The sequence below is a fragment of the Amphiura filiformis genome, chromosome 16, assembly GCF_039555335.1.
Source record: "Amphiura filiformis chromosome 16, Afil_fr2py, whole genome shotgun sequence".
NCBI lineage: Eukaryota > Metazoa > Echinodermata > Ophiuroidea > Amphilepidida > Amphiuridae > Amphiura > Amphiura filiformis.
Genome location: NC_092643.1, coordinates 5,407,319 through 5,433,696, shown reverse-complemented (window position 1 = coordinate 5,433,696; position 26,378 = coordinate 5,407,319). Strand labels below are relative to the sequence as shown.

At 34.1% G+C, this 26,378-nt stretch overlaps 2 protein-coding genes across 2 annotated transcripts in view; both read left to right on the top strand.

Annotated features, from left to right (window-relative positions):
* The window catches only part of LOC140136472 (uncharacterized), a 122,466-nt gene that overhangs the window by 27,388 nt on the left and 68,700 nt on the right, over positions 1-26,378 (top strand). The window lies entirely within an intron of this gene.
* LOC140136349 (hyalin-like) lies at positions 14-26,272 on the top strand. The gene is made up of 12 exons (XM_072158080.1): positions 14-299; positions 9,044-9,289; positions 14,262-14,441; positions 15,381-15,629; positions 19,431-19,595; positions 20,223-20,387; positions 21,070-21,318; positions 22,462-22,626; positions 23,015-23,093; positions 23,313-23,359; positions 23,558-23,725; positions 26,253-26,272. The coding sequence occupies exons 1-12, from the start codon at positions 203-205 to the stop codon at positions 26,270-26,272; spliced, it is 1,830 nt and encodes a 609-aa protein (XP_072014181.1). The 5' UTR covers positions 14-202.

Sequence of the window (26,378 nt, the reverse complement as noted above, 5' to 3'; positions counted from 1 at the left end):
ATGTGTACAAAAAAAAAGTGTTAAATAGTTCCTCACTGTCGTTCCGAGTTGCATTATTGGATAGAGCCGGCATATCGACGGACGAAACACCAACGCGACAAGTTTATCATATTCATTTTTTATTAGGATAAGATATATAAAAAGCAAGTTGATGATAATTTTTTATACACATTGTGAATATTTTACATAACGCTGCTTCATAATGGAAGTCGCGGAACCGACACACTTTCATCTTGCAAAGAGGTTACTTCTGCCGACGCTGTGCGTATTGATGCTATCTAATGGTGCTTTGGCTCAATGTAAGTTCAATGCCTACTGCTTATACTGCTTAGGCCTACTTTGTAATTTTAATATTTAGTGTGTTGATGGTTTTAAATAGATACATTACCTAGTTTTGCATTGTGGTGGTGTTTTGTTTTAATTTATTTTTTTTATTTTTTTTTTTTTATTTTTTATTTATTTATGTTGTGACTTTAAAGAATGATTTGTGAAAACCATCAGGCGTTGTTGATCGACGATGTGCCTTTTTTCTTTGTACTAGGCCTTGGCATATTTCTATTATATTTGATACTAGGCCTTGGTATATTTGAATATAATAAGTGTCTAGAATTTGTATAAAGTGTTACTTAGCAATGAATGATCAGTATATGCTATAACCTTGTGTTTTTGTAGTCCAGACACAAGGATAAAGGATACAATAGACTATTGTTAGTATTTCAGTGTTTTTATGAATAATTTGTTCTTATATCAATCAGTATACCAAAACGTTCTTGAGCTAAACTTCAGATGGAGCAATTTCATTCACACACCCCACAGACGCACACATACTAAAACCTAAGATAGCATAGTAATTTCACTTTTTTCTTTAATTTAAGGGTATAAGGAGCAGGGTATGTCCCTACGTTTTATTTATTTTTTATTTTTTATTATTATTTTCATTTCTTCATCCTGATGTATAGTCCGCACCTGTTTTGCTTTACATTTCAAACCAATATGTTGGGGGTGGCGTGTAGGGGGTGTGTGTGGGGGGGGTAGACCAGGGATAGGCACATGTTAGGGAGAGGGGTAGGCTATGAAGTGATATTGGTATAGGGGTATGAGGAATGTCTTATTAAATGTGCAAAAGGGAAATAAAATCAGACACAGTTCATATATTTTTTAATAATTACTCTCCTGTTTTATATTGGTTGTTAATTTTTGCTAATTTGTTCATCAACATTAAAGGGGTGTGATGGGGTGTGTGTGGGGGGGGGGGGTAAGCACATTGTTAGGGTAGATGGGTATGAGGTGGTGGTATTGGTGTAGTGGTCAGTGATGTTCAAAATTCCAAAGTGTTTACATTTATACTTCCCTGTTTTAGTTTGTCAATTTTTGCTAATTTGTTCATCAACATTAAAGGGTTGTGATCAGATTGGCAGCCTCGTGCCCAACTCTGATCTCCCACCTTTAAGTGGTTAATTTTAATTGGTTTAATTGATTTATTAATAACCAAAGGTACTAATATCAGCTATTTACCTAGGTAACGAACAAGCCAAGCTTGTAATTAATTGATAAATGAATAGTAGATTAATTTAACTAATGATTTCAGATAATAATTTAGATACTTTTAACTATTGACAAATAATATTATAATCAAAGATTGATTACTTGAGGTATCTACAGAAATATCAACATGAAATTGCTATGTTTCAGTATCCATAAAAGCAAATGAACACCCATAGAAAAATACTTGTTTCAAAATCCATTAATTTCACCGCAAACAAATTACTTCCATTAAAAAGTAGTGCAATGTCGCACATGCATGGAAACACTGTATGCCCGCCACATGTGTATGGATACGCCGCCGGTACACGCCTATGCAACAGGTATTGATTGTATATGATTCACGTCCAGAATACATTACTAGTAAATGGCAAGCCCTAATTAGTGTAAAAAAAGCTGTCAATATTAAATAGTTGAATTATTTGATTTTGAAGGTTAACACATAACTAGTAGTAGTAAAACAATGTAACTTGGTCATTTATTGGTTTATGCCTTTAAAATAACAATCTAAGCATGTTTTTTACAATCTTTGTAGTAAACTTAATACAAAATAGTTATTAAGTTAAGTTAAATAAACCAAAATAAATAAAATTAAAAAAAGTAACCAATATATAACCAAACAAAATTATGAAAAATAAGCTATTAATAAATCAATTGATCAAAATAAATAAATAAATAAAATTGGCTTTTACTCAAGATTATAACATTGCACATTGTGGCTTTAGGAAAAAAGGGACGTTTTAGTTCTTAAATAAAACCTTGTTGTTTTTTGCATTGCGTGCTACATTGTAGTTAATCACTGCGTTGTCTCTTTTAAAGACATCTCTTGTTTGCCTTGCATGCTACATTGTAGATAAAATGCATTGCAGCTGATCTACTCATTCAGGGTGGAGGGTGTGAAATATTAATGTGTGATCAATAAAAAATTCAGTTAGTCGTGTGTGCATATGTAAGACATACAGAACAGACTAAATGATATGAAAAGAAAAGGTATCATAATCGTTTTCTATTGATTTAAGATTAAGATAAATGCCTAAATAATTACTTAATGATATTTAAATGCAGATCTATATAATTATGGTGCTTCTATAAGGTATAAAATAGTGTGAATGGGGAGATGACACTGACAGGAGAGAGAATGTCAGGATGTGATTCTTGGTGGATGGGTGTGGTGTGGGGTGAGAAAGGTGTGTGTTCGTTTAGTTTTGGTACATTTATATGTCTTTTTATCTATCTATTTATTGGAACATAAATTATGCTATTTATGCCTCCATCATAGGTATAATGTTTCAAGAATTTGCGAGGTTGTGAGTGCAATTTCTCAAAACTGGCTAGGCATATATATAGTGATGTGATTTGGTGGAGGGGTGATAATTAGTAATCTTCAAATTCTACTTGGTTTTTGTCGCAAAATGCTAATTTGGTAGCTCATTTGCATAAATTTCTTTCCTTCAGTGTATCCGGGTTGCAAGTACAATTTCTCGGAACTGGCCAGGCATATAGTGATGTGACTTGGTGGAGGGGTGGCAATTGGTGGTCTTCACATTCCGCTAGGGTTTTGTTGCAAAATATGATAGTATGGTAGCTCATTTGCATAAATTTACATAATTTCCCCCCAGCTCAAAGTGAAATGGGCGCATTTGTTGGTGGAGTGTATTTGTTTGCTTGTTTCCATGTGTACGTTTGTGCAGATGAATAATCTTAGCATGTGTTAATGAATATATAATGGCATTAGCTATCTAAGTAGTGTAGTGAGGCATCAATTTTAGTATCTGGGTGTAGGCAGCATAATACTACCAGGAAAACAAAATGTTTATCACTAAGCAACTAATGCATATTGGCTTTAACCTTGAAACTGAATCAAGAACGTTATAATGTTCTTGGTTATTATATTTATTACATTTTGTAAAATTATTTATTAATAAGTGCATATTGTCTTCTTTAAATTATAACCGATTCATATTGGCTGTTGCTTTAATATACTTGGCAATTTTTAATTTTCGCGTCACATAAGGTACTTGAAAATTATACTGTCTATCTTTTAGAAATATATTTTACATATTGGGTTACAAATGAAATTTTGTGAAATACCAATAGCAGTATTAATGATAATCTTGTTTTGTGGTTCCTCTAATGAAGGCAGTTTTATGTGATGCAACCAAGTAAATCCATTTAGAGAGTTTAGGATATTTGTTTAATATATGAGTTTGAAATCTAATGCTATATGCATTAACACCCACCATTAACCCCAATGCTAATGCTATACCCCTATTCTTATCCATCACCCTAATCCTAACCTGAAATGCCCTAAGCCCTAATTTTAACCCTTTTTGACTAATGACCTTTCAGACTAATGGGCCATTAATACAGACTAAAAATTCAAAGCAAATACAGTGGAATAATATTGATAAAACTTTGTTGACTAATCAGTAATGTAATTCAAATAAAAGTGGATGAAGTATAGATGGAAGAGTCTTGGGCCAGACTGTATGTGGCTATCACAAACATACATGTTTGTTAGGAACGACAAGTGTTAGGACCGACATAAACTGGCTGTGTAGGAGACTAAGATGATGATGTATTAGAGAGACTTGGAGGGATGAGAGGGAGGTTGAGAAAAGGAAACAAAAGAAAGAATGAGAATGGAAAGGAATAGAATGAAGTGAGAGATGGAGATGGCCAGAAAGCAGCGAACAAATGAGAACATGGGAAATAAGAGGAAAGTAAAGAGGAAGGGAAGAGAAAAATGAGAAATTTAAATGACAGAAGTCAGATAGGAAAAAAAGAAGGAAAGAACTGATGAAAGACATGTATATGAAAGAAAAATGGATGAAAATGTGGTTTCTAAAAATGGGTGGATAAAGATAAAGAAGTGAAAATATTTTTACTGTGGATTTATGATATTCGGCAATCTTACTTCAAAGTAAGTTTTAGGAGAGTGAAGTAAGTCAAAATTAAAAGGAAAAATGTCAAGTTGTTAACCTAACACAAATTCAACTTGATATGACCTCTGTAAAAGAATCAGCAAGGCAAATACTATAAATGGTGGGAAATTATCTAAATGGTATACTAATGGAAAAAGTTGTAAAACTTCTTAATAAGCCAAGTATTAAGTTTCTTACAATAGAGATTTGGCATCTTATTCCTTCAGTGAATGAAAAAACATGCTAATTTGACTATGTACTTTTGTTGACCCTACAACTGAAGTGAAGTTGATAATTAAGAAAAAGTGCAATTTTTTCCACAACAACAAGGTTAAGTAACTATTGTGTACCATCTTTTAAAACCATTGTTAAAATTTCTGCAGATGACAATAGGTGGTTTTGTCAATAAAGAATGATATTATATACATCTGTATTTGTCAGTAATGACAAACTTTGATATTCAGCAAAAGGATCTTTTGAAAGTTAATTTTTTTGAAGAAGAAATATCACTGCTAGTGGTTAATCTCTTATTCGTTATTATCATGGGTCATTCAATTAAGGCCATTGTTGCATACCACCGCAAGGTTGTTTGAGTAAGATTTTTTACACTGTTTATAGTAGGGCAAAGTCTTTCTTTATTCTTTGGTCCATTCAGGGAGTACTCTTACTTTTTTCATGGTGCGATAGGCTTCAATGGTTGGAAAAGTACTCCAGTGTGAGTCATAGTTTTGAACTACATGCATTAATGAGTGTAAGGTTTGTTGACTCACTTCAGGGTCATCTTCATGGCTTTGGGGCGTATCTGGTCCTTAGTTTTTATGTGGCAATACTTTCTTCTACCATGAGCAGAATAATAGTTTTCCTGTCTGGTATATATGATGTGCCATATAAGTTTGCATAACTTTGATTCCATTTCAAGTCAAGAGCCTCTCTTTTGAATATCATACAAATAGAGGGAGCAAGAGAGAGAGAGAGAGAGAGAGAATGGCAAATAATGCACAGAAACAGAAAAAGGAAGAGGAAAATAAGAATAAAGTTAATTTTCCAAATTTCCTAAAAAGTTTGTATATCAAAAACAAAAATGCATCCTCAGCATGATGCACTTGTATTCCCACTCTACCAAAGACTTTAATATACCACTATGATTCCATTGCTATCTTGAGTAGATAGCACATCTTAAAATTTACAATTCCGATATCTTCACAAGTTTTATTTCAAATTCATTCATTTGCTTTGGAATTTAGCACAAAAATGTTATATTTTTAGTAAACTTATTCAAACATAGTTTGTTTGCAGACGAAATGTGCGCAGACATGTGAAGTGGCATGTTGCCTTGAAAACTTATTTTCCCTTTTGAATTAAAAAGCAAAAGACTATTTTATAGTTATCTAAAGTGCACCGGGTGCATAGGAAGGTGAAAGAATATGACTCAATATAAATATTCTTGTTTGGTTGCTTTTATTTTTTATTGTTCTCTGTGTTTCTTTATTTTGGGTTTCTTACCGACAAATAACTAACTTTTGGACTTATGAAAATTTCTTTCCTTTTGAAAAAAAGGTAAAAGTTGTCTAAAGGTCACAGGATTTATAGAAAGGTGAATGAAACTAATACAATATGAATATTTCTTGTTTTGTGGTTGTTTTGATTTATATTGTTTGCCGTATTTTCCCATTTATTTTGGTTTTCTTACAAATAAATTGACTTTTGGATAATGAGTAAAAAAGGAAATATTTCCCAAAACACACAATGATGAAACCACATCTCTGCATGCAGAAAATTAATTCAATATGAATAGCAGTATTCTTGATTTGATTTATATTGTTCTCTGTATTTCCCAAGTTATTTTAGATTTCTTGGGCAATCTTAATTAAATCCTGTGTCTCAAAGCTTGTGAAAAATTGAAATCCTAATGCGGAATGCGGGGTTTTTTTATTGTATTTTTGTTTTATGTATGTATTTTTATGTGTCAGTACAGGATTTCCGACAAGAATTTTGTGCAAATCCAATGTTGCAAATGTTGGAACAGCAGACAAAAAAGTCACTGCTGCAAACTATTATTCTTCTCTTTTATTGTTATCATGTCCAAAATTTGCAAAAATTCTGAAAATTATGATCGAATACAAATTTTGAGTTTTATTTTCGCCATTTTGTTAAAAAAAATAAAAAGACAAACCAAAAATGAATTTTATGATTTTTAAAGAGGACTACGTGCATGATTTTATTAACGCGCGTGGCAGCTTTGAGACACAGGATTTAATTAAGATGGCCTTACAAATAAATAACTTTTGGATAGTATATAAAAAGTAAAAAGTTAGTATTTCCCAAAGCACACCAAGATGTAACCACATCCCTGCATGAAGAGGTGAATGAAATAGATACAAAATGGATATTGTCTGTGGTTGTTTTGTTCATTGTTTCTTTATTTTGGTTTTCTTGCATATTAGTCAGACTAATGGATCAAAAGTAAATCAGAGGGTATTCCCAAAGAATACTATGTTGTAACCGAAATATGCATGGGAGTAAGATGATAAAGCTTTTTTGCTGTTAATTACTGACAAAATCTATAGGCTTATTGTTGTGGGTGTTTTTGTTTACTTTATTCTCAGTTTCGTACATTTATTTTGGTTTTTCTTACAAATAAATGACATGGAATGTTGGGCTATATTATAACAATAAGTTTTAACAATTGTCATGTATATACAATATGATGTAACCACAGTTATATATTTAGAAATATTTTCAAAATTTATTTGTGTTCTTTTGGTGGTTGGATTGAGGTTGTTTCTGGTTGGGATTATTGTAAGTTCAAGTAATTAACATGTTTAATGCTCTTCAGTTTGTAGTTTTCTTTTTGATACACTGTAACAAGAATGTTAAAAAGAATGACATGACAAATGTGGATAACCCCAAGTTATGTGTGTGAACCCAGAAAGTTGTTAGCATGAAAGGAGAAAGTCTTTAACACAAAATCCAAGTTTCTGTGGTCATGGTTGATTCTGTTCATTCTTTTCATCATGGTTTTGTCTGGGTTTGGTTTATCATCACAGTTTATTGTGTCTTTTTTGTTTCTAGTTAACAAAATTATAGTTAATTAAAGAAATGAAGCTCAGACAAACTGGCATTATAATAAAGGAGAGAAAAAATCAGAACCGTTCGGATTCGAACCAGCGCGCACCCACGATTACATGTTGTTGAGTTAATTAAAATTACTTGGTGATGTAAATGAAGAGCTCCCCATCCCAGGGGGGGTTACTCAATGCAAGTGAGCATACATGTATGTGCCATTGATTCAGCCAGTTTACCCCTTTTTTTTTTAAATGTTCCCAATTTTTTCCAAAAAATAGCCCAATTTTTTTAATCTGCTTAAAATGTTAGAAAAAGTTGGAAAAACTTTTGCAATTTGCATTAAATGTAACTGAAAATTGTGACTTTTGGTAGAGCAATGGGTCCAAATTTATTGGGGAATTAGTATATGAATGTTAACTTTCAAATCGTCAGCAGCACATCCTTTCCCCAAACTAAATGTAAGTACCCCAGGATCACATTCCACATGTAACTGTAGACCTACAGCACATCATTTTATAAATTCATTGAAGGTACCTTAATATTAGGCCTACCTGAATTTTAGGCCTTGTCAGTCATGGAAATTATATAGTCTATCTGCCTTCTAATTTTGCATAATCAATTAGTATTTATGCAAATTAGATCATTAATTATGTAATTATGCAAATTAGATCATTAATTATGTTTATGCAAATTAAAAGGTGGCTAGATAATATAATACATTAGAACATATTAGAAACACTTTTTAGTCATTTAGCTCATTACCTACTACATAGATTATTAATAAAAACAATAAGATACAAAGAAAATATATAAAATGATGTATTATGAACACCAATATGCTTCAAATAAAAGGCATACTGATCGGTGTACTTTGCCCTGCTCATTTAATCTGTTTAAAACATGCCCAGAACATTTCCTAATTTCCAGAAATATCCTCATATTCCACCTTAAAGGAGGATTTTGTGATCCTAGCATCCTATTTTTATGACATTTATCAGTAGATATCCACAAAAAAAGCTTATTCCCAAAATTTCAGTTGATTCCGATTTTGTGTTTGCAAGTTATGCATGATTATGTGTATTATTCTGCTCTATATAATAGGCCACTGTTGTAATTTCGTTCTGGTATACTAGAACGAAATTCAATTTTGACGATATCTTTGCCAAACGAATTAATCAGCAAGAGTTTTTTGGTACACAAACATATAGCCAGAGGTTTCCAGTGGTATAAAAATCTCAACTTTTTAAAAGAAAAGTGTGGGGGGGGGGGAATGAGGCTGTGGATCACGAAATGCCCCTTTAAGCTAATGTAAGGTCTTATGCTATCTTATATTTTGCACTGTTTACCCTAAAAAATGGATTGTTAATCTCCATTTGCACTCAATTTTGCAATTGTGTACGTGTCCTCAGGATCGTTTCCGCCGCATGCTCTGGCCATCCGAGGTGTATCAGAAGCAAAAACAAAAGATGGTAAGCCATTATTAAATTTGCTCGTATTTCTTTTCCCCCCAGCAGCCCAACCGTCAGTTTGCGATCAATTTGAGGACATCAGAAGACCAGCGCCACCAGGAGAGAGAGGTACCAGAGTGACATGGACGGCCCCTGATGACACCGTCACAGATCAAGAATATAGTGTGTACCGTTCAAGTAACCCTGGTGATATGTTCATGGTTGGAGAGCCTACAACTGTTTCCTATGCATTTATATATCCTGACGGACGCACTGTAATATGCTCATTTACTGTCACTGTGGAAGAAGGTAAGTGTACAATTTTGGTTTGTTTGTGTAGTTTTCTATTTGTTTGTAACCCATGGTTTATGCTCATGCTTGGTGTAACCCCACCTCACCCCTCAACATCCCCCCCACACACACCCCCACACACAACACACCAAATAAAAACAAAATCATGGAAAATTCTGCTTTCTCCTCAAGGGCAAAATTGCAATTTTTAGGACATTTTCTGATTCCCCCACCCCTGAAAAATATGGCCCTGCCAATGAAACAATAACAACAACAGAACAGCATTTTAGACATGGTGGTTCAGTAGTTACGGCCTTGGACTCATAATCTGAGAACTTGCTCGATGTGCGTGGGTTTGAGTCCCCGTCCCACCACCGTGTTGCGCCCTTGGGCAAGGCACTTTGCTTCACTTTGCCTCACCCCACCCAGGGGCAATGGGGGAGCTGTTAGGGGTAGTCACAGTCGTTGCATTGATGAACCCTGCACCATTTGTAGGCAGCAAACGTGGTTCCGACATATTCTAATAATGGCAGAATAAATGAAAAGTGCTTTGAGGCTGTTTACAGCATAAAGCGCTATATAAATATCTGCATTTATTTTCGTATTTTATTTTAGGATTAAAATTTGTGAAAAACATATTTAGGCTTACAATGACTGAATGTCTCTGTAACTTTATTATATGAAAAGTACGAAACAAAACATAGATACCATATATCATATATTTTGTAAATATTTACCAAAATAAATGGAAATTAAATTTTGCAAATTCCTGTTTTACTATACAGAAGAAAATAATGGATTATAGTGACATTCAGCTGTCATACGGAAAAAAATCACGGAATCGGAGGTACAACACGGAAAATGACATTTTTGTATGATGTGACAAAAATTGTTAAAAGATAAGAGAAATAAATGTTAAAAACAATCATGAGTTGTGTATGTCAATTTTTATGATAAAAATACTGTATAATAATACCGAAATAAGGTATATTACCAAGGCATGAACCCCCTATATCCCTCCAAACATCGTAATAGTCGGCCTATTATCGTGAGAATATTACAATCAGAGCATATTGATCGCGATATTGAACACTTTATTGTGACATTAATATCATTGTTTATACATTTTAAGCTATATTCATGACACAGATTTACAAATTTTACAACACGGAAAATGGATTTTAGAAAACAGTAAACTTTGGACTCTTAGTACATTAATATCTTTTGTTGCTCCTAAATTACAAGTTGAATGAAGAAATTGCCATATAGCAATTTTAGTGTTAAATTTGAAGCAATTAACCCTGCCATATTTTACACTTTCTTGTATGGAATTGTCTTGATGTAATCAACTGCTAAGAATTAAAAGGTTTAATCAATTGTTCATTTTCAACCAATTGTTCCAATATTGATACAAAAACCACAACAACCCTGCTGTGTTAAACGGGTTCAAATCGATATTCATGATCATTGTAGCAGATAATACCTAATTGTTGCAACTTCCAGGGGTGGTTAGTCATGAGAATAAAAATTATATATTTTTCTTTTCTTTTTTTTCTTTTTCTTAAAGAATACATAGTTAATCAATCATACTCAAAGCATGACGCTTTGTATTTTTTGAAACTTCCAGGGGTGGAAAGGAAGTGGATAAAAAAGTTTTAAATAAAAAAATATATAGTTGATTAATCATAGCGCAAACCTTTTTAAATTGCGATTGAAAAAAAAATTGAAAAACAAATGGTGGTTTAGGAGTATTGATAGGGCAATGAGTACACAAGTTTAGCTATAAAGTGTAGGCTGAAAAAAGCTAATGTCTCAAAGCCCCTGTGCATGTTCATTTTTCTTAGCGCATCCATTTCTAAAACGGCATATTGATTTATTATTTCCTTTATTTTTTGCTCTAATATCATGAAACTCTACTCGATTGAAAATTTACTTGATTGGATACCTGCATTGTTAAGGTATAAAACAATTCATATTTGTACTTAATTGTGTAAATCAACCACAATGTTTTGCTGTGTACCTTTGAACATTCGTAAATGACATCTTAATTCAAGATTAAGTTTTAAAAATCTTTTTAAAAAAATGCATTCCGCATTCATTTTTGAAACGGCCAAGGGCTTTGAGACATAGTATTATTTTGTCAGCCTTCTAATTATGCTGATCTGTATGTAGAGGAAAAAATGAATTGAGGAACAAGGAAAAAGAAAAGGACAGCTACTCATAACAAATCAAGTGATCAGTTAGAGGTTAATAACTGTGCATCGGTTATTTGTGAAAAATGCCCCGAGGTCCAAAGCACAATGTTTAGATTTTTCATAATGCCCGACATATTACCAATGCAAAGTTCTTAACCTCATTGCCGTCACTTTCATCTTTTCACTTTACAAAATAACACACAATTTTCCTCAAAAATAAACAATTTTTACATTTTGCCTTTCCAAAAATCGATTAGGCTAAAACAGGACAACCAATAAGAGAAGTGCGAATCACAATCTGTGCAAATATGGTAGCGCGCAATCCAAATACGGTGGCCAGCGCTCTCTCAATTTGTTTGACTCACAACACTGCGCACATTTTGGCAAATAAATCAAAATGATCAGATCACATGTATCACATATATTAATGAGGTTATGAATGATTGGTAAAGCAGATAAAAGGTTTATACATATTAGAGCAAAGGTAATTAATTGCATATTTTGGTTGCATAACGTAAACAAAGAAACTTTTTAACACCAGAAAGTAAAGAATCACAATTACCATAAAAAATGTGAACTTAATACCACTTGGCACGTTTGATTGCCTTGTTCAGGATAAATCTTTTTATACTTTTTGAGTAATAGGTTTTTTAATTGAAAATAGAATATAACATTTAGCCTTCGTTTGACCTTGTTATTAAGTGTGACTATTGTATTCGTGCACTATATTTAACAATAACTTGTTTATCCAGGACCGGCCTTACTCCTTAAAAAGAAATGGACTTTATTTTTTATTTTTGAGAAAAAGATCATTTGAGAAGAAATATATTCCTTTTAAAGGCCCATTCAGTGATTTGCTGCTCCGGAGGATCTTAAAAATCATAAAAATTCAGATTTTGGCCCGGATTTTGGCACCTTTATTACTGCCATAAATGTACTAACATAGCCTAAGTGGAAAACTATGTATTAAAGACAAAATGAAACATTTTACATGAATTTTTAATTTCTATACTTAAATATGTATTTGAATGGGGCTTCTAGCTAGTTTTGCCAATAGTGCTGTTTTACTTGCTTTTGGCCAAATTTTTCATAGCCAAATGACCATTTTAATGACTTTTAAGTCATTAAAACCCTTCACTCTTAGTTAAAACCCTTCACTCTTAGGCAATTTATAAACAATTTTAATTTTTTTACACATTCACTGGGATGACTGAATGTGCCTTTAATATATGCCTACTATTTTAATTTAAATATACCTCTAGTGTTAATTTGTAATTTAGTTTTGTGGTTTTGATACTATAAGGGAAAAATTGAAAAAAAGAAAGAGAACTTACAAAACAATTTCACAATTTTGAAAAACTCTCTCTTACTATTTTTTCAATCGGTCTCAGTTTTATTTAAAGAGGTGAAAAGTTTAATTTAATTTTTATTACTCATTGTAATCAGTACTCTTAAGAAGTCAACCCTTTTAGTAATGACTCTTAATTGTTAAGGAATCTGGAATGAGCGTTTGGACAGTATTTTTTGTGGGACATGAGAGCACATCAGACATATCAAATTGCATTCTGAATACGAAGAATGTCCTTCTGATATCAAATAATTTTGATTTTTTGAAATTCGCAATGTAATACACATTTTATGGCAAATATTAAAATTTGATATTTTTCACATTTTTGATATATAACAGTCCTCAAAGTAAATTTTATAAATCTAATGACATATTCTTAAAGTGTATGTAGCTGGAAGGAAAAGCCGACGATCAATTGAAAATTTTGACCTTTCATATTGAAGATATGGATTTTTTTCCCAAAAAGATCTTATTTTTTTTGGTGTTTTGGGAAAAAAAATCCATATCTTCAATACAGAAGGTCAAAATTTTCAATTGATCTTCGGCTTTGCATCCCACCTACATACACCTTAAGTATAAATCATCAGATTTATAAAGTTTACTTTGAGTACTGTTAAATATCAAAAATATCAATTTTGAATCATTTGCCATAAAATGTATTACATTGCTAATTTCAAAAATCTAAATTATTTGATATCAGAAGGACATTCTTCAGTATTCAGAATGCGATTCGATATGTCTGATGTGCTCTAATGTCCCACAATAAATACTGCCCAAACGTTCATACCCCTTCCCTTAAGTGAATGAAAATATTACAGAATGATAAGTCAAAAGGAAATCTGACTTGGTAAATATAACAAATTGAAATGGCAAAAAACAGAAATTTACTGAATGAAAAAAACCCAGAAATTTACTGAAAAAAATAATATAGTAAGATTACCATTTACACATTAAAAATGGAGATCTGAATTGGTAAATATTACAATTTAAAGCAGAGAGAAAAGACAATTGGGCTGAATGGGATATGAACCAGCAACCTCTCAGTCTGAAAAACAACATTGCAGTAGTAGCCACATCCAACCAAGAACCAAGAAGGTCAAGCTCTGGTCCTAAGCCTAAACTTAACTCTAAATCTCTTGGGGTGGCAACACACTCAATACTGTAAAACCACTTCATTTTGCTATGGATATTTAATTTCACTAATTTCCCTAGAAGCCTTAATTGACTAAATCAAATACCAACAAATTGGACAGTTTTACATTGAATTGTATACATGAATTGCTGGATTGGCGAAATTTATATTCAAATGAAAATTGTGGTCATTTGCAATTAGCAAAATTAAGTACTAGCAAAATTAAATAGTTTTACAGTATTTTAAGAAGTATAAGTGTCAAGATCGAGCAGAATGGAAAATTTTAATTAAAAAATATTTTTTACATTTTCACAGGAGCCCCAACCACTTGCCCAGATGGATCACAGCCAATGCAATGTGCCCCAAACCCATGCACTTCTGCTGTCTGTAGAGGCAACCCAAATGCTCAGTGTAGAGTTAACTATTGCACAGGGTGTACAGCAGAATTTTTTGATACCACAGGAACTCCAGTTCAATGTATAGAAGGTCCACAAGGTAAGTGATGTTTGTGTATTAATAATTTTGATGTATGCTGAGCATGCTTCTTGTATGGGAGCTGTCCAATTATGAGCCTGGGTGGTAACATTTTCAAATGGCATGCCAAAAATTTGCATATTCAAGCGATTCCATACTGTTTTCCTAAGCCTTTTTAGAGTGTTTTATTTAAAAGGTGCCCTATAATCGCTTCCCCCCTCTCAGCTTGCCAAAAATTGCTTCCCCTTTCAGCTGTCCCAAAATTTCTCTCCCCGCCAATTTTACCCTCCCACCATGGCTCATAATTATTACACAGCCCTTTAAAGGTTTGTGATATGATTGACCGTCTCATCTCATCCCCACTTTACCCCAACAAAAAACATGTTTTGGTATCAGGTGAAAGCTCATTTTTAGGCCTGAAAGATGGTTTGTTTAGGCGATATGAACAAAAACATGGTAGTTTGATGGTTTCAAAATAGAATAGGCTAAAAATTCCTTTTGACTTCACATGCAAAGGTGAGCATCCTCTAAACCATGCTTCCTCAAATAGATTTGTTGAAGCGCCACATGAAATAAAAGAAAACTGCAAAGCGCCACTCAATGGCTGCGAAGTCGCCGGGGGAGTCAAAGGGGGTGTCCCCCCTCTGAAGCTATCGATTTTTTTGAAATTTGAGGTGCAAATGACGCCATTTGGTGCAACATTTTGTACTATTTTAGCCTGTCTTTACAAGGATAACATGGGAATCGCATTATTAAATGTTGAAATATAGAATATTGGAGATATTCCTGCAAAGTTTGATCAAAGGGTTTTATTTTTTTATATTTTTTTTATTTTTTCAAAACATTATTCAAAAGTGATTCAATTTTCAATGGGATATTTTTTACAGAAATGAGCAAATGAGAGGTAAGCCTATTAAAAAGTCAATATCTCATATCTTGCATACTTCTATATTTTTGTAGTTGATCGTACTCCTCCTGTATGTCAATGTGGTGATGATTTTACCAGGACAATTCCAGTTGGTGATGGTGGTGCTGATATCAGATTTACTGAATGCACAGCAACAGATAACTCTGGAACAGTACGCCTAGAAGACCAATCACATTCCAATGGTCAACGTTTTCTGGTTGGAACAACCGAAGTCACATATGAATTCTCCGATCCCTCCAACAACAGAGTCAGCTGTTCTTTCAGAATAACTGTTATAGAAGGTTTGTAGTAAATAGCATATTTGAAATACAGTTTGATTTTTATTTAAACTTCACTAGTCCGGTCCGGTCACTAGTTTCTTGCAGATTAATTTATTTAGGCAAAATATCGCCGAATTTGAATCAGTGGCCTATGGAGCAGTGCAATATACATAACCATACAACAGAAACTAATTGAAATTTTGGGAATAATCGTTGATATCTTCTGAAAAATGTCACAAAAATAGGATGCTAGGATCACAAAATACTTCTTTAAAATGCTGATGCATTATTGAGCATCAACATGATCAAAGAGCAAAGAAAGAGGTTTGGTGATAAAATATTTGAATGCGGGGCAATTTGCATTGAAAAACATGTTTGTTCCCAGTAGCTGCTCCAAAAACCAAAATGCAAGAATATTTTAATAGGTTTTATTTTGTGTCCAGATTTCTAGTAAAACACACTTGAAATACCATTTTATTTTTTGCTGTTGTTTCTATCCTACTTGTATACAAACTGTGTCATAAAATAGTTTTCCAAGGCATTTTATGCATGTAAATATGGGTGTCTTTTTCTGAATTTCTCAACAACAAAAAACAGGAAATGCATTAAAACTGTTGTTTGTCTTGAAAGTTTTTGTTTATGTTTACCTTGTAATTTTACTGTAAATTGCATGTGTAGATTCAAAATCATAACTTTTGTCATCTTTCGCTTAAAAATCAGGTCCGCAGATGCTTGTGAATTCAAGGTAGAAGTTTTAGTGTAAGAGATTCCAGACCTTTCGGAGATGAGTGCAATACATGGTAAGAATACAAAGCTTGTCTTCACAAGGGAATTACAATTTAGTTTTAGGACCAAATATGACCTATAATAAGGTTTTTTGCATTTTTTAATGTTTTACTAAAGCTAAAGATGACTATAACAACAAGATTGAAAATCAGATGAGCACATTCAATCTCTGGTATTGCTACTCTCAGTAAATCAGTGACATCAGTGCACATGTCATTGGGTACATTGCAAGAGTTCATTCAAAGCACTAACGTACATACGCACCATTTAAAGTCACCGCATAGATATATGCGCGCGCATCAGCTACCTTAACACTTGATGTCTCAGACTTGGCAAGAGTGAAACTTGCATCCATTTGTGACACACAGAACAAGAAAGGTTAGACAAAGTGATCCCTGATGAGATAATGTTGAATTATTGTTCAGAATCAATACTTGTTGACAAAATCATTGTAAAAAGGTAATAATTGGTGGCAAATGGGGACTTTTATGTTCATATCAATTTCTTCAGCTTTTCTGCCCTTGCATGGCCCAGACTGTCTATACTGCCAGCTACTTATTGGGCTATTCCAGAAATTTTCCACACACCCCACAAAGATGACAAAGTTAAATTTAAAACAAAATGTGGGATTTCCCATGAATGATTTCGCAAAATTATATGCGATTTCCCGAGCCACCCATAACATAACAATGGGATTTCCCAGCCAAATATTTAGAGTGTACATTTGGGAATTGGGATTTACATGCATTTACACTAAAAAGTTGTTGAAATTCCCAATTTCTTACATTCCGATGTGCATCTGGACAGGAAATGGGATGTTCTTTTGACATTTCCTGATGGGAATTCCCAAGCAATATTGAGGGGAAAAGCTGTGGGAAATCCCAATGTCATTTTGGGGGGGGGGTGGAAAACTTTTGGAATAGCCTATTTACTGCTAGTCAGTAGTTGGTATCTCAATCTTATGAATGTACTAATATTTAAAAACCTAAATCTTGATTTTTTGGTACAATTTCTGTCCTTTGTTGTTGTTTTTTCAGTTACTGCAATCCTGATGGTTCATGGACATGTACACTAAATACATGTGGTAAGGTTTTTATTGGTGTACAAATAAAACAAGATTCTTTTCTCTTATTTGTTTATTATTCTATGCTTTAAACTCTAGGGTTACAAATTTGAGCCCCGGCAATGTGTTGAGCCCGTTAGCAGCATAGTGAAGCTTCTTACTAAATGTACAGGCATGAGAATTTTCAGGTTTAAGTCTGAATTCAGGCTTTTTTTTGGTCCAAATTTCTGCACTTTCTTTTAATTTCAGCCCATTTTTGGCCTTATTAGCCTAATTTCACACGCTTTTTCAGGCTTTTTCAAACTTTTTAGGTTTTTTCATGGATGATCATTCTCATGCCTGAAGACATCATGGTTATTTTTAAGATTTTTAGTTAATTGCACCACTATTTTGAAAGTACCATGTGTCATAAACAATGTTGATAAATGTTGTAAACAAATTTCATGCCGACAATGGCAACATTTTCTGATGTTGACACCATGTCGACATATATTGGCATGTTAATGACAGCACTAGAAACATGGTATTGAGAGAAAAACTTCCCACACAGATAATTAACACTCTTCACGCGGGTGTCAACTGCAGACAACATGTTGCAAATTTTTTTTTTTAATTTAAAAATTTCAGAAATGTAAATTTTCATGACCATATTTGGAATCAGCATGAAAAATGCATTAAAATGAGTACAAACAAGCCTAGTATTGGTTCAGTAGTTCTTAAGATAGTTCTTGATATTTTGAGAAAATATTTCAAAACTTCAACTTTTTCTGTTGAAGCGCATGGCTAGCACGCAGAGCATTAATTCTTCTCATAAATAAATGTGTATCCTTTTATTTCTCTACAGAACCCTGTGAAGATGGTGTACAACCAACAGCTACTTGTGCTGCCAATCCATGTGATGTCAATCGCTGTCAAGCCTACCCAAATGCTGCTTGTGTACCAAATTATTGTGGTGGCTGTAATGCTTTGTTTTATGATAGAACATCGCGGAATCGTGTAGATTGCACTGAACCAGGTAGGTATCATCACATATGAGAAAATATTCCCCAACAGGCAAAATCCATGTGCTTTGTATGCTGTTAATTTTTGCATATTCATGAGGGCTGATCATTCGATTGTGTGTATCAATAGTATGAAATTTTAAAATTGGTCATAACTTCGTTTTGCCATGGTAGGGCAGAATTTGTTACTTTGTTTGACTTTTAGGGATATATGCTGGTTAAAGAAAGATAAAATAAATAATTAAAATCTGAATATTTGGTATGAAGCAAGTTGTTCTCAAGTCATAATGCACATGTCAGTATACATCAGAAGCCATATGTTGTGATTTTGTCAGGTAGCAGGGGATGGAGAGGCTCAAAAGATAAAAGGTCAAATTTTCCTGTGTGCATCATTTTGGCCTAGTATGCTCTGTGGCAAATACATATAATGGGGATTTTTTGGTGGGGGGGTTGAAAAAATAAATAAATGTAGATATTTATAAAGCGCTTTATGCCGTAAACAGCCTCAAAGAGCTTTACATTTATTACGACGTCATTAGAACATGTCGGAACCACATTTGCAGCCTACAAATGGTGCAAGGTTCATCTGTACAACGACTGTGACTACCCCTAACAGCTTCCCATTGCACCTGGGTGGGGTGAGGCAAGCAAGACAAAGCGCTTTGCCCAAGGGCGCAACACGTTTATGGAACAGGGAATCGAACCCACGCACATTGAGCAAGCTCTCAGATTATGAGTCCAAGGCCGTAACCACTGAGCCACCATGCCCTCATGTCTTAAAGTCTTCCCACTGAATTGCTTCTGAAGGACTTCACTGGGGCAGTTTGTAATCTTTGACTGTCAATGTGAATGTGGCAAAAAAAGAAGATGCACAGGGCAATTCTGAGCCTGGTAAGCCACTCCCCTTATGCAATACATTATCCTTTTACAATTGAGTAAACCATGATTCTTACATTGCATGCTCTGTTACAGCCACATGTCCTGATGGATCTGATCCAATTGCATGTCTGACCAACCCATGTGATACAGCTACATGTTCAGCCTATCCTAATGCAGCATGTAGACCCAATTATTGTGGAGGATGTAATGCAGAGTTTTATGATGATAGAAGAAATCAAGTGGATTGTGACCAAACAGGTAAATTCATAGCATTATTCGATAAAACTTTATACATGATGCTTTTTGTGTACCAAATCATTGTGGTGGTTGTAGTTTATCGAATTTCATAGAAATATTTTAAGTTCAGATTTTTAATTCTCACTGCACGGAATTTGAATCTCACTGCACAAACGTGCCAGGAGGCACGTTAAAATAGGAAGGGCTACCCTGGTTAAAGATAAATAAGTAAAATCTGAATATTTGGTATGAAAATACCAATTGAAGCAAGTTGTTCTCAAGTCATAATGCACTTGAGGTCCAAAAAATATGTTGTGATTTTGTCAGGTAGCGGGGGGAATGGAGAGGCTCAAAGATAAAAGATCAAATTTTCCTGTGTGCATCATTTCGGCTTAGTATGCTCTGTGGCAAATACATATAATGGGGATTTTTTGGTGGGGGAAGGGGTTTAAGTCTTCCCACTGAATTGCTTCTGAAGGACTTTACTGGGGCAGTTTATAAGCTTCGACTCATCTTCAATTTGAATGTGACCAAAAAAGAAGATGCAGGGCAATTTTGACCAGCCTGGTAAGCCACTCCCCTTATGCAATACATTATCCTTTTACAATTGAGTAAACCATAATTCTTACATTGCATGCTCTGTTACAGCCACATGTCCTGATGGGTCTGATCCAATTGCATGTCTGACCAACCCATGTGATACAGCTACATGTTCAGCCTATCCTAATGCAGCATGTAGACCCAATTACTGTGGAGGGTGTAATGCAGAGTTTTATGATGAAAGAAGAAATCAAGTGGATTGTGACCAAACAGGTAAATTCATAGCATTATTCATTAAACTTTATACATGATGCTTTTTGTGTATCAAATTATTGTGGTGGTTATAGTGTTTTCTTGTATATACTTCATGGAACAGTTGGCCCTCATAAACAGATGATGATGAACTTGTCTATTGGTGATTGGTCTGTATACTTCTCATCTGTGGATATCAATTTGTTACTTTGTTTGACTTCTGAACCATGGGGGCCATATTTACAGGGCCGGATTTACCATTTTTGGGGCCCTGGGCCAGGCCAAAATCTGGAGGCTCCCAAACTCATAAAGGCATGTGCACTAAAGTTTTTGTTTATGTGTAGGGGGTCTACAATACAATTGATAATGTTGGGAGTTAATCCAAAACACCCTAAACTTCATGAAAAATCAATCAAGTTTCTTCTCTAGAATTTGAAATTCAAGTTTAAATATAATATATATCTCATGCCAAATCTCTGGCGATATAATGAAGATAGAACATCACTTTAAAGTAGTTTGCTAAATGGGTAAAAACTTCCTGTTGATTCACATGCAAAAGTGAACATCTTCTAAACATTATTCAAAAGTGATTCAGTTTTCTATGGGGTATTTTTTACAGAAATGAGCAAATGAGAGGTAAGCCTGTTAAATGTCAAAACTTTGTTTTTCTCATATCTTGCATGCTTTTCTTTTTTTTGTATAGTTGATCGTATTCCACCTGTATGTGAATGTGGTGATGATGTTACCAGCCTAATTCCACTTGGCGTTGGTGGCGCTAATATCAGATTTACTGAATGCACAGCAACGGATAACTCTGGAACAGTGCGCCTAGAAGACAGTTCACATACACCTGGTCAACGTTTTCTGGTTGGAACAACCGAAGTCACATATGAATTCTCCGATCCCTCCAACAACAGAGTCAGCTGTTCTTTCAGAATAACTGTTATAGAAGGTTTGTAGCAAATAGCATATTTGAAATACAGTTTGATTTTGATTTAAACTTCACCAGTCCGGTCCGACTGCCTGACCAGGAAACACTGCCCTGTTTCCTGATCCTACAAGAGGGCACACCATGGGGCTATTCCATTTAAAATCCACACTACCCCTGTAGAAGATTATCTTAAGTCTTCCACAGAGGGAGTATGAGTTTTGAATAAAATGGAAAATTGAGTAACTAAACTTCCATTTGAAATACTCACTCCAGTTGTGGAAGATATAGGTAAAGCCATAACACCTTGGGAGTATGGGTTTCAAAATGATTAACCCTGACCAATTACATTTAATTCCCTCTGTGGAAGATATTTCCAAAATCTTCCACAGGGGTAGTGTGGATTTTAGAATAGCCCATTAGTATACCTATCCATGTTTAACTAAAATTTACACAACCTTGAGCAAAAATGTTTTGATGCAGATTAGTTCAACAAGTACCAGATCTCTTGATGTGTAAGCTATTTCTGGAGCCTACAACAATAAGCCCAATCGGCATTGGAAGTTTGCAATGCATTGTTGGACAGTTTTTGCAGTTTTAGGACACTTTGTCCTTTGACCTTTCAGAAAATTAAGAAATATTGGGTTTTTGTATGTACAAAATATAATCTAAAATGTTTTACAATATTTAAAACAAATATAAAAAATATTAGTGTTTTATAAATTAATTATTTGGTATTTTTAATGATCAAAATTGTGACAATAATAAGAAAATTAATAATAATTACGTAAATTTTCCCGATATGTCAGAGGTCAAAGTGTCCCAAAACTGCTCTCAAAAACCGGAAGTTAGAATGGCGATTGGGCTTATTGACCCACCTCTCATGTGTTCTCTTATACCATACAATCAAGCTGTGAATTCCAAGCACCTGCATGACCATGTCAGCCACAGAGCATAATTTCTACCAGTATCAACCTGGATTCACAGAGCATCAAGCCTAACATTAATTGCTCTCTCAGTCTCAGTACTAATCTGATAGCAAAGCCTAAATAGGTTTCTGCTGTTATTGAAATTAGAAGAGATTTTACAATCCTATTCATGTTTTCCAAGCAAAAATATTGAGAAAATGCTGTGAATCACATTGTATTTGTTAATCTTCTGTTACAGCCACATGTCCTGATGGGTCTGATCCAATTGCGTGTCTGACCAACCCATGTGATACAGCTATATGTTCAGCCTATCCTAATGCAGCATGTAGACCCAACTACTGTGGAGGATGCAATGCAGAGTTTTATGATGAAAGAAGAAATCGAATGGACTGTGACCGACCAGGTAAATTCATGGCATGGTTTGATAAAACTGCATCACTTATTTTGTATTATTCATTCAGGAAATTCCATCAATGCAATTGTACTGGAAGGCCTGATATATAGGCTACATGATAATAAGAATACAGAAATAGATATTCTGTGTGATGGGCAGTCTGTCATGAAATGCAAAGTTTTGCTTGTTACTTGTGCACTTTTTAGCAATTGCAGGCAACAATTTGAGAATGTGAGAATGAATGTTGGCATGCTGGTCACTTTGAAAGCGAAAAAAAGAAAAGAACAAAAAATCTTTTACCAACCGACACATTTATTAGAAATGGTCTTTGGACAATTTGGAATTTTTTTAGTTTGACGAGTGCATCTGATTATTCCTTTATATCTTTTATCTTTAGCTCCTGGTGGTTGTGAATACAATGGCAGAACTTATGCTTTAAGGGATTCCAGGCGTACTGAAGATGGCTGTAATACATGGTGAGATACATGATTTACAAGCAACATCACCCTACCTAATGATATGTCATTAAATTAATCAACCAGTCAAAGGCAGTCAGTCAAGCAATATATCAATCAATCAATCAATTAATTAGACAATTAAACTATGATTATCACTGAAGTCACAGGTTATTTACCCGTTATCAAAACTATATTTTTAATTTAATGATAAATATCTTACATTTCTTTTATCAATAGTTACTGCATGGCAGATGGATCTTGGTCTTGTACAGAAATAGCTTGCGGTAAGTTTTTACAAGAATTTTACAAACTGTTTATAAGTATTAGAGCATGACAGAATAGCTGTCAAGGGAAATTTGTCAGGGGAATATCTGGGAATTTGTATTTTTTTGCGACATGCGAAGAACCCTCATGCTTCTGTCTCTGTATGTTATATCTTACAATTTCTTAAGAATTTTTTAATCAATTTTTTTTCCTGACAGAAAGCTGCCCAGATGGATCACAGCCATTTGAATGTGCAGAGAACCCATGTGATGTCTACAGATGTGAGGCTGTGCCTAATGCAGAATGCAGACCTGATAGATGTGGCGGATGTTTTGCTAAGTTTTTTGATAGAAACACAAGGACTGAAGTTAACTGCTCAGAGACAGGTAAAGTGAAATTGTAAACCAATCAAGTAAGATTGGGCTATTCAAATTGAATTTCACACTCCCCCTGTGGTAGATTTTGGAAATATCTTCTGCAGGGGGAGTATGAATTTCAAATGGAATGAACACATTAAGCAGATCCATTTGAATTCCATACACCCTCTGAGAAAGATTCAACCTGAATCTTGCACAAGGAGAGTCTGTGAGTTTCAAATAGATAATGTGCAAATTACATTTGAAATTCATATTCCCTCTGTGGAAGGTATTTTCAAAATGTTCCACAGGGGTAGTGTGGATTTCAAATGGAATAGCCTATTGCACATAGTATAATGCCCAGATACAATGACACCCAAAATGTGTAGTAGGGAAGAAAGATATTTTTTTAACTCCATGAGAACTACCTGCTGATTGGCCAAAGAGAAGTTTTCTTTATCAATTGGCCCAATCAGCAACATTGCTAGAATAATTTCACCGTGCAAAAAAAGTGGGATGAATTATTTGCAAAGCTCCATTCTGATTGGTGATTAAAGTGAAAATACCATATAATTGACCAATCAAAGGCAATGTTAGATCGGCAGGTAGTGCTCAGGGGGTTAATATCAGTGAATAATCGCTTCATGCAAACCTTTGGTCTCAGATTAAATAATAACCTTGGCTGAGGTCACAAATTATTTTATTAAGAATATCTGGAGCAAGGATGAATTTTTTTCATTGCCTAGACAATTTTAATCATACAATTGATCTTAAAAACTAGGTAACCTTCAATTAGCCTTGGATAAATTATTAGAGGAATTGCAACTATAACCTGATGTCAGATCAACCTACAATCATGGAGAAATTGTGTTGGGACACATTGTCAATTTTATTCTTTGTTTCCATCCCCAGTCACATAAATTTTGATGGACGTTTTTTCAAATAATGTTCTATGTGTAGCGTCCACCCTCCTGTAAGCTATCCCTTCCCCCACCAATCAATGTTCAGAGCCAGATGATAGACCCCGATCAACATTGTTACGGGGAAAGGGGGATTGATTTTAGTGCATGGTCCTAAATTGTCCCAAGATTATATTCCATGATTGTTGCCCAAGGTGACTTAGAAGAAGCCTAAACTGGTTTGGTAAAGCAAACTTTGAATTGTCAACTGTCAGTATCATGCAATGGGAAACCAAAGAGATTAGACTGAAAGAGGTGTGACTCAACATATTGGATTGATATGCATGGGACCAGAATAATGTATTTCGAGCATTGATTGGCAAAAGTCTGAAATCAAGCAGTAATCTTAAGCAATGGTTTGTGCATATTGATGATATACAAGATGCATTTCAAAATAATCTGGAGTACACAGTTTGCCCACAATAAGTGACATACAAACATGATAGAGTCATCTCATTAAGGCTAATCTTTAGGGAAACACATAAATGTGTTCATCCATATCCAAAAGATGCACTTGTTGGCTGCTTTTTACATACAGCTATAATGTATGATTTCCGACAAAGTTAAATTTTGTTATTCTTTACCCAAATGCTGAAATAATATTAGTAATAATTAACTGCCGGGATGGATTTCTGGTCATTTTAAGCTTAAATAACCCCACTGGCTATATTGGCTGTTTAACATGGAGTTCTATTGCAGACTAAAATATATGCGGCCCACACACGGTCATCCTTTTGATATGGATGAACACAATTAAGCTGTTAAATTTGCTATTATCAATGTTTTGATTGAATTTGACAAATAAAAATCTCAGTTTCATAATTATAATTATGTATGTGTCTTGATTTTTTTGTCATAGTAGAATCCTTGCTTACTGTATATCTGCTCATCTCATATTGGGCTGTTCTGGTTAAAATTCATACACCCCTATGGAAGTCATACCCTTAATCTCCCACACAGGGGGTGTGAATTTCAAATGGAGTCACTGTTCAGGTAACCCCATTTAAAATTCACAGTCCCTGTGTGGAAGATGAAGGTCATGTCTTTCATAGAGGGTTTTGGATCTCAACTGGAATTGCTTAATAGAAGTGAGGGAAAAGAAAGAGATAAGGATAAAATACATGCTGAAAGAATGAAGTAGAGTATCAATTTGTGATTCTGTAAATAGCTGAATTTAATATTTCATCTTGTCTTGTCATATGTGATGTAACTTGATTTGCTTAATTGCCATTAAAATACTTAATGCTCTTCATGCTATCCATATTATAAAAAGTCCCAAGTTTTGAGATATTTTCTCAAAATATCAAGAACTATTTTAAGAACCACTGAACCAATACTAGGCTTGTTTGTACTCATTTTAATGCATTTTTCATGATGATTCCAAATATGGTCATGACAATTTACAATTCTGAAATTTTTTGAATTTTTGATTATTTTTTAACTTGTCGTCTGCAGTCAACACCAGCGCGGAGAGAGTTAACATTACAGTATGTTGCAAGCTCAAGAACCATTGTGTTGGACACAGCTGGTTCCTGTAGCTTTAATTTCTATATTGGATAACTTTGAAGATTTCATTAACTTTTATTTGTTTTTCACAGGATTCTTCACTTATCTGTAAGCAATTGCCAATGCTTGTCATTAACACTAAATCATTATACTATTATACTTCATGTATAGTATGTATGTATAATAATAATACTTTACTATACTTCATGCATTTGTTT